At 37.6% G+C, this 13,013-nt stretch overlaps 1 protein-coding gene across 1 annotated transcript in view; it reads left to right on the top strand.

Annotated features, from left to right (window-relative positions):
- The window catches only part of PLXNA4 (plexin A4), a 715,975-nt gene that overhangs the window by 581,011 nt on the left and 121,951 nt on the right, over window positions 1–13,013 (top strand). The window contains exons 15-17 of the mRNA XM_075857507.1: window positions 4,153–4,289; window positions 9,462–9,629; window positions 12,814–12,907. Of these exons, the coding sequence (XP_075713622.1) occupies window positions 4,153–4,289; window positions 9,462–9,629; window positions 12,814–12,907 (399 nt within the window). The remainder of the gene's footprint in view (window positions 1–4,152; window positions 4,290–9,461; window positions 9,630–12,813; window positions 12,908–13,013) is intronic.

Raw genomic sequence — 13,013 nt, 5'->3', positions numbered from 1 at the left:
ATGGACATGTGTCTTTTTTCAGCCGTACTAACTATATGTAACTACAAAATGTATAAAATTATTACTTAACTTGTAAGTCTTCTAAATTGCTAAAAAATTATTTTTTTTTTCAAAAGTGCTGCCAAAATAGAGTAAAGAGATGGAAATATATATTTAATAAAAAAATATTGTACAGTATGTATGTACATATGTGACATATTGCAGTTAAAAATAGGGAAAAATGATAATTTTTACAACATTTCTTCAATTTTTCTATTTTTTAAGTTATTTCCACAAATCGTATCAGTCTACTTTTACCACTAAAATAAAGTACAACATGTGACGAAAAAACAATGTCAGAATTACTTGGATATTCAAAACTTTCACAGAGTTATTCTCTGATAAAGTCACACATACCAGATTTGACAAATTTGGCTTGGTCATTAAGGTCCAAACAAGCTTGGTCACTAAGGAGTTAATATCTCTCGAACTGTAACGAAAGAACGGAGACAAAAGATAAGGTCCAGTGTAGAATAGATGTAGGGACCATCACTTTAGAACCACATAGGACTCTGCGGTATCAGCAGGGTTAAACATATTGAGAGTGTAGATTTGCATGCTTAGCCTTTCTAATCTGCGATATATTCGGGGCATATGAGAACGTACTGAAATGAAGACTGATTTTTTTTTAATGCAAGTTTTTAGTTCATCACATCTATTGTTGCAACAACTTAATCCGGAAGTGTTTTTAAGTGTTCATTAACACTAAATTGCATTGAAATGCCTGTGGGAAAAGCATGCGAGATGTGCACAAGCATCTAATGAGTTTGTAATGATGGAACATTTGAAGTGAAGTGTTACTGAAAATCGACTGCATTGCACACTTTCCTTAATTATTTCATCTGAAAAGGGCACATTAGGAAAGAGAGTTTATCTCTTGGAGAATTTGCCTCTGCCTCTTCATGGTGATGGGTAATGCAACTTGATTTGAGTAATTTGTTTCCTCATGAATAGCACTAAGCAGGAGCAAGATTGGCACCCAACATGCTCGCTGAGCTCAGCAAAGTGTATTTTGAATGTACTGCTCATGTTAACTATAGCAGTACCAAACCATAAATCTCCAAGCAAGTAATGTGCATTATATAGCGGAGAAGAAGAGTGGTTCAGCAAATGATACAGGTGTAGCAGACCTGAATTTGTCAATATAACAAAGCTTCTTTTGTTATTTGGTGCCACTCATCATGATATCCCAATGTCTGCAGTTTTTGATAGGATAACAGATTATGATATGTACACAAAATAAGTGCTTCATTCGATTTTCTTACATGGATGTGGGGACTCTAAACCAGTCAGCCATGTGTATCAGTGCGGTTGGGTTGCTAAAGTTCCATATCATTCCAAAGACGTTGTGCAGGCCAGTTAAATACTTCTGCAAAGTGACAGGATAAATTCCCCCACGGTGGAAAAACACAATTCTGTAGAATGTCAATTTATTCATATTAGGATTTCCCCTCACTGGAAGCAAGTTCAAAATCATAAAAGACAACCCAAGACCATTATTCCTCAAATGCGTATTCCGGTGGTCTGGTGGCATCCACCAAACCCATATTTTGGTGGTAAGCCCTGATTCAAAAATACAGAGAATAAATTTTCACTCTGAAGTCCAATACTCCCAAATCCAATGATGGTCCAGCTGAAACTTGATATCTCACATGGGGAACTCAGGCTCCAAAAAGTTACTTTTAGTGGCAACTTGGAACCGAGTAGTGAGTGTTGGAACCAAAGACAGAGAGTTTCTGTGTGATACACTTGATGGACTCCTGTGCGTTTGTGTGGCCTGCTACTTCTGAGCTGTTGTTGGTAGCAGGCTGTTCTACTTCGCACTGCTGAGATCGGTTCCCATACAATGTCTGTGTGTTGTGTTAAAGGTCTCATCAGGGTCAGTGTGAATGGCCATGCTTAACCAAGTTTAAACTTGAAGAAAAGTGTTCCCTATTATTCCATTTTATCTCTCTCAGTGGTATTCTCTTGTTTGCATGAATTAAACAATTAAACACGATAGCTCCCTCTCTGATCATTCTGAAAATAGTCAGTTAAATATTCATAACTATAGACTTGAATAATTGATATTTCTTTGTATCTAACGCTTCTGCTTTCCAATTCAATATTTCACCAATCACAAACATTCACTATCTTTCTATTCTATACATAATATTTGCACCTTTTAGAGGAAGCGGTTGTACTGTTGAGTTCAATATCCATGTTAAAGACCATGTTTACCCAAGAGTAAAAATCAATCAGTTCTCCTGTACAAACTAGTCACTTTCATGTTCAAATACGGGCAATGAGCCAATATAATTTGGGTCATAATCTATAAAGCAAGCAGCACAGTACCCATACGCATTTCGACTACATTGGAATAGTTTTGATCTATACCATAAAATGATGTGCTTCACTTCGAGCCCGTGCTCTGTTTGAATAATTTAGCAAGTTTGTGAATTTAATGATGGAGCACGGTATGTACTATTGTAGACTTGGTACTGTTCAGCTTATACACACACATATGAGTTTTATGGTTGCAGATCTTGTCTGTGTGAAGAGTTTTACCGTGCCATGATACCATGCAAGTATTTTTTCATTAAAAGGAAGACACCCATAAATCCATCTTGTTAAACAGCGTAAAAGCCTTGATTTTCTGTAGTTTTGCTGTCCCTTGGTTTAAAGGGAATGTGAAATAGAGATGTAGCAACCTAATTAAGGCCTATTTACCACATACTGAGGAGCGTATGTGCTGTTTCCAAGAGACAAGCCCAGGCAGGTGATCATTCATTACATAGAGATATTGTATATAACTGGTTTATCTGACTCAGATAGGAAGCGCAAAGTCTGGTCTTTCCTGAGCTCAGAATATCTCACAAACAATCACCAGCTATCATTTATTACTCATTTTTAGAATTTGAAATAATTAATTAACACATGGTGATAATCGCTCAAACGATCATTAGATCGAGCGATCGTCCCCACTCATTGTCCAGGATAGACATATGCAGCTCTCGCACTATGAGTGATATTTTGCTCATTTGTCATTAATCACATCCATGTCCACATGCCTTTCGTTTGTAATGGAAATGGCATGGGAGAAGGAAAGACAAGGAATCGCAAAAACGATCACAGTAAGGGAAAAAAAACACCCGACTATTGTAACATATAAATTTAAGAGTTAGGAACATTAACAGCTTGCTAATATTGGAAAATCCGCACCTATTTTAGCAATCTCTCTTTCTGTGTAAAAGAACCGTAACCCTCTAGAATCTCTGGCAAATATTTTTTTTATAGGATCAACAAATATATACAGAATTTTAACACTTCAATGATATAAGTAAATGTAAAAAAAGCAAAGTTAAAAAAATCCTCTATCCGCAATGATATGTTGCGGATAAAAGTATGGTCCTGAACAATACAACTACGTGTTATGTAATATGAACTATATATTAGTGAAGTAGTCTTGGTTATTCACTAATATAATACTTATAGGCACTAAAACTGTCGCTTCCATTTATTGTTGAGTTGATATTTCCCAGATCAGAATGTAGTAACTCACAAACAGTCACAGAGTGCCGAGTTCAGCTTTTTTTTAATAGTAACTGGCTCCATTGTTTTAGAGTATTTCGTCACTCTTGTCTAACTCATCACTTGAATGCAGATGTTCTCCTCTCCTGCGGTCCTTAGGAGTTTTTCCATTAAAATGCTAATCTAAGTGTACACTCTGCATTTTCATTTCTGAAATAGACATTATTATGGTTTATTTTTGTATCATTGTGATCTTCAGTATCAGATTGTGATCATTTGTTACCACGTTAGAAATATAAAAATGAATCCCTTTGGGCTTATGGATTTGCTGGTGGTGGCAAGGTTGAATCGACAATAGGGTAACAGAAAGCTCCAAGGGGATTTGTGTTTTAACAGAGATATCTTTGGGTCATTACTAGGACACACAATAGGACAACAGTTAACCCTTTATGTAGAAAAGCTTGATGTAGCAACATGATTAGAAAACAGTCACCTTGTTCCGAAAACAGAAATTACTGTAAGCTATAGAAATGCTTAAAATACACATCTAAAATATATAACTTTTCTATTTGCACTCATATAACGTCACCCTTTTCCCCCTAGAATTTGGCATTGTCGAAATTGGAGCCGATGCAAGGACCAGTTTCAGGGGGGACACAAGTGACAATTATCGGAACCAACATGAATGCAGGGAGCAGTGTCAAAGTAATGTTTGGGGAGCAACCATGTATTTTTGACAGGTACGTTAACTTTTGGAATACGCTACTACAGGGATGATTAATGTTGTTGAATGGAAAAATAACATTACCAAACTTTGCTTGCGGTTTGATAATTTTGATAATTTTTTAGGGCTTCTTTTTTTTTTGCATAAAGTTTCATCTTCATTAGTGGTGGACTGAGAGTGGTGTGGGGCCATAGACATTAATGGTAATGGGCGCCTTACCAACCACCACAATGAAGGCAATGACTTTTAGCAGCATTTATTACATTTATCACTTGTTTTTCTTTGGTTTTGCACTTTAAAGCATTTGGCTCTTGAATGGCTGATTTCCCCTTCTGTCAATGGGCTCTCATACATTGCCCTAACGCCAAAATATTCAGTCCACCCCATATCCATATAATTCTCTATCAATCAGCACTCTCTACTCCATTGAGAAACCGGAGTTCCTATAAATCTCAGCAAAGCTAAGGGTAAGTTCACACGCAGTGACCAAAAACGCCTGAAAATACGGCGAAAACAGCTCCTGATTTTCAGACGTTTTTGTAGCAACTCGCGGTTTTCGCAAGGTATTTTACGGACGTTATTGGAGCTGTTTTTCAATGGAGTCAACAAAAAACGGCTCCAAAAACGTACCAAGAAGTGACATGCACTTCTTTTTCGTGGGCGTCTTTTTACGTGCCGTATTTTGACAGCGACGCGTAAAATAATACCTCGTGGGAACAGAACACCGTAAAACCCATTGAAAGCAATGGGCAGATGTTTGTAGGCGTAATGGACGTTTTTTCAGGCGTAATTTGAGGCGTAAAATGCCCGAATTACGTCTGAAAACACTACGTGTGAACATACCCTAAATGAGAAATAAATACACTCCCATATGTAACATTTATTAATAACAGCAAAAAATAGAACTTAATGGAAAATTATTCCTAAAAATAAATCAAAGCATGTGTACATCCTTCTAGCAATATGGTACATACAGAAATATAATTGGCACTTCAATATGATTTGTACATGTGATTTAAAATCATGCAGCAAGGATAGAGCTAGATGAAAACTAAATGTGCTGGCTCTCAATATCCTGATTTCTTAGATAAAGTCCCATTTTCAGTTTTTCTTGAGAATATATAATTCTACATACATATTACTTCCAGATTAAGGTTACAGGCTATTTCTCAAAATTGATGTCTGAAAAATGTTTCTCATTTGTATGATAAAAAAAATGGCACTAAGAATATTAATATGTTTTATGCTATTTAGTTATAGTTATTTATTATCGCCTTAGGGTAAGTTTACATGGAGGTTTTTGTCAGGCAGAAAAAAATCTGCCTCAAAATTCCTTAGGTATATTTGAGACATATTTTGAAATGCCTGCGTTTTTTTGCAATTTTTTAATGAATCAAATTAAAAAACCACGGCCATTTTTTGGGTCAGAAAACACGACACAAAACGCTTCAAACAAGCGTTGCAGTTTTTTTTCTGCCTCTGATTAATTTCAACGGAGGGTGAGAGGCAAAAAACGCTCCAAGAAAGGGCATGCTGTTTTTTTTTTGTCTGGGAGTGATCAAAAGTCGCCTTTGCCTCCCATTGAAATCAATGGGGGGGGGGGGGAATTGGGTGGTTTTTTTTGCGCTAATTCAGGCGCAGTTTCGGAGTCAAATCTGAGTGTCAACTGGACCATAGGGTGTAATAGACCTAGATATCGGTAATTGCCTAAACTCAGGAAGGTGAATGCAGTTATTACGGTATCCTTATATACACCGTGTTCCAAATTATTATGCAAATGTTATTTTTCGCTGATTTTCCTAAATAGTCGATGCAAATGACAGTCAGTATAATCTTCAAGCCATCAACCGTTGGAGTATAATGCAAATTTTATTGAACAAATCTCCTAATGATAACAGATTTTTTTTTTAAGTAAAAAACTCAAAATGCACTGTTTCAAATTATTATGCACAACAGAGATCAAAACATTTTAAAGGTTGTAAAGAGAACTAAAATGGTAATTTGTAGAATTTGCAGCATCAGGAGGTCATATTTACAGAAATCAAAAGCTCTTTCAATAAAAAAACACTTAACAGGCCAAGTTACATGTTAACATAGGACCCCTTCTTTGATATCACCTTCACAATTCTTGCATCCATTGAATTTGTGAGTATTTGGACAGTTTCTGCTTGAATATCTTTGCAGGATGTCAGAATAACCTCCCAGAGCTTCTGATTTGATGTGAACTGCCTCTCACCCTCATAGATATTTTGCTTGAGGATGCTCCAAAGGTTCTCAATAGGGTTGAGATCAGGGGAACATGCGGGCCACACCATGAGTTTATCTCCTTTTATGCCCATAGCAGCCAATGACAAAGAGGTATTCTTTGCAGCATGAGATGGTGCATTGTCATGCATGATGATAATTTTGTTACGGAAGGCACGGTTCTTCTTTTTGTACCACGGAAGAAAGTGCTCAGTCCTAATCTCTATGTACATTACAGAGGTCATTTTCACACCGTCAGGGACCCTAAAGGGGCCTACCAGCTCTCTCCCCATGATTCCAGCCCAAAACATGACTCCGCCACCTCCTTGCTGACGCCGCAGCCTTGTTGGGACATGGTGGCCATTCACCAACCATCCACTACTCCATCCATCTGGACCATCCAGGGTTGCACGGCACTCATCAGTAAACAACACAGTTTGAAAATTAGTCTTCATGTATTTCTGAGCCCACTGCAACCGTTTCTGCTTGTGAGCATTGTTTAGGGGTGGCTGAATAATAGCTTATACACTTGCAAACCTCTGGAGGATCCTACACCTTGAGGTTCGCGGGACTCCAGAGGCACCAGCGGCTTCAAATACCTGTTTGCTGCTTTGCAATGGCATTTTAGCAGCTGCTCTCCTAATCCTATTAATTTGTCTGGCAGAAACCTTCCTCATTATGCCTTTATCTGAACGAACCCGTCTGTGCTCTGAATCAGCCACAAATCTTTTCACAGTACGATAATCACGCTTAAGTTTTCTTGAAATATCCAATGTTTTCATAACTTGTCCAAGGTATTGCACTATTTCACGCTTTTCGGCAGCAGAGAGATCCTTTTTCTTTCCCATATTGCTTGAAACCTGTGGCCTGCTTAATAATGTGGAATGTCCTTCTTAAGTAGTTTTCCTTTGATTGGGCACACCTGGAAAACGAATTATCACAGTTGTCTGAGATTGATTACAATAATCCAAAGAGCCCTAAGACACAATACCATCCATGAGTTTAATTGAAAAACTAATAATTAAATGTTTATGACACTTAAATCCAATGTGCATAATAATTTGGAACACGGTGTAGTTATTGTTCCAAGTCCCTTCCTTTTTTTTTACTGTAATACATAAAGAAATGCACTTGTGTCCTCATTTGTGCAATTTTTTTAATGCCCAAATAGTTATTTATTTAAAAAATAATATATTTTTATATATATTAATTAAGAAATACCCTACATGGTAAGCTAGGCATATGTTGATTGCCTCAGGATCATAGATTGTTCCAACATAACATTAAAACCACCTGCCTAAAATTGTGTAGGCCCCCTTCGTGAGCCAAAACAGCATAGAGTCAAGGCATGGACTCAACAAGTCCTCTGAAGGTGTCCTGTGGTATCTGGCACTGAGGCGTTAGCATTATATCTTTTAAAGTGGTTATCCGGGGAACAAAAATTGCATTGCAATAATATATTTATGTGAAACGAAGTAAATTACTAATATAATTTAATTTACATTTCTGTACTAAATGGTGCAGGTCCAACCTCGTGAATTGTTCCTGGAAGTGCTGGAGCTTTTCTTAAGATGATGACGCTCTAACACGGTCCCACGTGACTGAGGGCTTGCTTCCTGTGCTGTTCATGAACATGACCGCAAGGGGCTGTCACATTGCCTATTGCTTGATTGCCTTCAGGGGTTGGTCAATTCAGGGGTTTCCTATAGCTGGAGTCCCTGAGCAGAGTATCAGCTGATGCTCTGCTCGGCACCTCCAGCGATAGGAAACCCCTGAATTGACCAAATATGGACATCGGGAGCAGTGCTGGAGTCCCGAGCAAAGGGCTAGATGATGCTCTACTCGGGACTCAAGCAATAGGCAATGAGACTTCTCCTTGTGGTCTTGCTCACATAAATATATTATTGCAATGCCATTCTTGGTTCCCGTATAACCCATTTAAATTCTGTAAGTTGCGAGGTGGGGCCTTCATGGATTGGATTGTTTCTCCTAGGGATGGGCTAGCCTTCGCTCCTCATGTCCGTCAATGAGTCTTAAGTGCCCATGACTCTTTCGCTGGTTCACCGCTTGTTCTTCCTGTACCACTTTTGGTAGGCGCTAACCACTGCATAAAGGAAACACCCCACAAGACCTGCCATTTTGTAGATGCTTTAACCTAGCTGTCTAGCCATCACAATTTGACCCTTGCCAAAGTCGCTCAGACATTACGCTTGCCTATTTTTCCTATTTTCAACATCTAAACTTCTGACCAATAACTGTCTGTTCACTTTCTGCCTAATATATCTCACCCTTTGACAGATGCCTTTGTAATGAGATACTCAATGTTTTTCACGTCACCTGTTAGTGGTTTTAATGTTATGACTGAATGGTGTATACTCACTACAGCAGAACTGTGGTACACCCCCCTGTGCCACCTTATGTTCCCACAGTATGACACCTTATTACACAGAATGTTCTCTTTTAGAAGCAGAATACACCTGTAATTTGGTGACCAATGGAGCATGCCATGTATGACGTTGGTGGCAAACAGAGCGTATGGCCCCATGATCTGCTATGAGTGTCATACAACATGGACATTGTGAGCAATAATATGCCTGTGTGCATTAGACAATTTGACAAGAGGACTGTCATTTTTCTTAAAAATGAGTCCAGTTACCCTAAAAAAGTAAAAACACATAGCAACTTCAAACAGAAAATAATCTTCTATCAAAATGATATAAAAATATACTACTAGTATTTAACAACATGAATATAATTGTAATTTAACTCTGATTCTTGATCCTTGTTGCAGTGGCCATTGTTGTATACCTGTAATCTGTATATCATTATCTGTTGTATTTTAATATTGGTGTCATATTGCCATTGGGGAATGTTTTTTGATACTTTTCTTGAATTTAGTGTTTACTACTTGATTAATCATTTTTTGCATTTATTGTCCTTTCAGGAGAACACAAACTGAGATCTTCTGTAACACCACAGCTTCTCTTAAAGGTTTGCAAAAAGTGGAAGTGACTGTTCAGATAGACAGAGCAAAGATCCATCAGGAATTACAATTTGAGTATGTGGAAGATCCTAGAATTGTGAAAATTGAACCGGAATGGAGTATTTTCAGGTACAGTAGGGGCTATAGCAAATTATACAGAGGCAAAATGAATGCCAGTTATCTTGTTTGCATATGTAGCAGAGATACATTTGTTTTTATACTATATCTTTGTGAATCACAATATCTCAGTTTACTCGGTAGATTTACGGAGGTCCCATAGAAAACTTTATATAATAATACACAGGTGTAAAGTAAACAGTTTACAGGTGATATAATGATGAGGTAGGACAAATGGCTTTATGGCATCTACTGCAGGAGTAAAGTCAGCACTGCTGCAAATTGTTACTATTCTCGCCCGAAAACATATTATAGAGTAAAAAAACATTGTCATAAAGTGCAGCACGTATTGGCTTTTGTCACCTCATTGATTATTGCTAAAATCTAAATATAGAAGCCTTTGAAGAGGTAAGAAGTGGAAATATAGGAACAGACTTTATTACGGAAAATCTATGATGTTTCAAACACCCTTTTGCTTTGTACCTGTCACTTCTTTCCTTTACAAACCAAAACAAACGAAAGGAGGTATTTAGCTTTGCACGCCAAACCAAAGATCTAAGCAGAGGAATATGTGACTTGGATAAAACAGCTGACATCTCTACAAATCCTTCCAATTAGCGCATCATGCACAAAGAATATCCCGGGAATTTGTTTACATCATTTTATCTACAGGCTGTAGAACAATTTACATGATGGAGGTTCTGCACGCCTCAGTACAATTATATCGAAGCGGGAGGACTGCCAGGTAGAAAACACAGCATTGTAGACCTGAACACCGGTTTATCTAAGAGCAGACGGTATCCTATAGTTTTGCGAAAAAAGGCAATTGTTGGGTTAACACAATACCAGCTATAAATCCTAAAACTGACAAATGATGATAGTTGTAGAATAGGTTTACTCATTTCATAGATATTCACCACAAATGACAACACTTTATGCTTCACTCTCCTCTGTTCATTGCCTTAACATTATCATTAAAGGGATTTTCCGTAACCAATTTACTCAATCCTATTTAACGGAACATCTAAAATGAATGCAGTTTGTAATATACTTGCATTTGCATTGTTGTTTCTAACACACTATTCCAAAGCCCGTCACGTGATGCGTCTCCAACAGTACAATCAGAACCTCCGGCGCTGCCCCGTACATGACCTATTACTTCGCTTTCCGGCTGGCTCAATGTATGGGTACGTCATTCCTGACGCCACTATACGCTGAGGGAAGGGGTGGACCGCATACTTTTTCTCAGCCGTCTCTGAGCATGCGTGGTTGCTACACAGTGTTTACCACGCATGCCCAATCCTCTGCTTTCTCAGGGGCTGCGCGGAATTTAGGCAATGAACCTTACAGGAAACGGCTGACAAGAGAAAGTATCAGAAGTAAACAAAGTGCAAATCGAGCGCAGCACGCGTGCAGTAAGTGAAATGAATCAAAGAAAAAGATGAGCAGCATTCTTACACTATACCTAACAGGGATCTCAAATTAGAAAAAAAAAACATTTGTATCGGAAACTGTGACAATAAATTAGAATTGTAATAGGCACATTTGTTAAATAAATACAGTGCATTGATATATTTTGCTTTTGCATATGAAATATTTTGCACTGCTATCAATTGTGAAATTGTTTCGTTTTAACTTCACACTCATTTACAGGGTAAAACACTGTTTGCAAGTTAAGATTATAGAAAAAACGAATTTAACTGCTGAAATTATAGATTATAGCCAGAATTTTGCAGAGAAAATAAGATAGGTGCATAACTAACACAATAGAATTTGTTATTACTCCCAGGAGCTGAGGGAGTCCGCAGCCAATATTGGGGCAGACTTTCTTGCAGAATTTGAACTGAAAACAAGTTCCATTCATCTGTATGGGGTTGTTTTTGCAACAGGTGTGTGGATTGCTACAAGTTCCATTCAGATAATGGAACAGATTTTCAGCCGCAGAAAATTTCTGCAGCAAAACCTGCCGTGTGTGATTGCACCTTAATGCCAGGATCACAGGCAGCCAAAGCCAGAAGTGGATCCAAAAGAAGGAAAAGTGTAAAGAAAAGACTGACACATCTCCTTTCTTTTGTGTCCACTTCTGTGTTTGCCTAAAAAAACGGAGCCAAAAACTGCATCAAAACTGTGTGTGTGATCCTGGCCTAGTAGTTGCAGATTCCCTAAGCTCCTGGGAGTCGTATCTGATTCTAAAGAGGTAGTTTTCAGCCATAGACTAAATTCGCAAATGGCAGATTTTGGGTGCAGAATGTTCTGCAACAAAATCTGCCGTGTGTGAATTTACCCTTAAACCAAGATCAGAGATGAGGGATAGAGAGTGTACAGGAGAAGCAAGAGAGTTCCAGTGGTTGATTAACTCCAAAATGCTGAGATGTAAAGACACAGAATACAGAGTAAAGACCAAAATAATAATGTTCTCTTTTCCCTGAACTGACTTGTTGCTGATGTTGGTCGTGGCGAAGAGCAGCCCCATGGTCACCCACTTCTTATGTTCATGCAAATGCTGTAAATTCTGTGAATTTATTTAATTTCAGGGAATTTCCCATTATCCCTAACTGGAATATTGGGTTCAATGTATACTAGACCAACTTCCACACCTGATTTATTTACCTGGAAGATTTTGGTGGGATTAAAAAGATCAAATCTCTAGCCAAAACTGAGCTTTCATTGGCTGGAGATTTACAATTATTCATCATACAATAGGGTATATGTTCTATTGTGTTTACCTGCTGTATTGATAGTAAATCATCACAGTATTTTACAATAAAAGACTCTGAAAGTCAAAATGCTAATTTTTATATTTCGTATTCCTACTTACACTTTTAAATATTAGAATGAAAAATGTCACTGTTCTTTACATGCAATTCCCTGCTGGGAAAATCACATAGTCTAATATATGATCCTACAGCTGCCTTTCTATTATTAGCCAGTACAGAAGCTACAGTAGTGCGCAAATACACTGCAGGGTTGAACTGATTGGATATCTGTAGCGCTCCATGAATATATGATATACTGCACCTCATCTACTAATCCTTTCTATTCTTATTAATCTTCATGTATCACATTTTAGGAAAGGGTCTGCTTATGTTACCAGCCTAAAACTTATATTAGTGTATGTTATGGAACATGCTATTTTTCTTTATAATAAACCTTTTATAAATTTAAAATGTATATCTTATTCAAATGTATTTTCTAGTGGGAATACTCCTATATCAGTATGGGGCACTAATCTGGACATTATAAGAAATCCTCAAATCAGAGCCAAGTTTAATGGAAAAGAACACATCAATGTAAGTGTTTTACAACATGTTGTTTAGTATGTATTCATATTTTTAATATATTTTCTGGTGTATTCGGATGTCACTTGAGAGTGACTTTTTCCCATGTAATATATGT

The sequence above is a fragment of the Rhinoderma darwinii genome, chromosome 3 (assembly GCF_050947455.1).
Source record: "Rhinoderma darwinii isolate aRhiDar2 chromosome 3, aRhiDar2.hap1, whole genome shotgun sequence".
Classification (NCBI taxonomy): domain Eukaryota; kingdom Metazoa; phylum Chordata; class Amphibia; order Anura; family Rhinodermatidae; genus Rhinoderma; species Rhinoderma darwinii.
The sequence above is the reverse complement of the archived record's forward strand: the minus strand, read 5'-3'. Positions and strand labels throughout refer to the sequence as shown.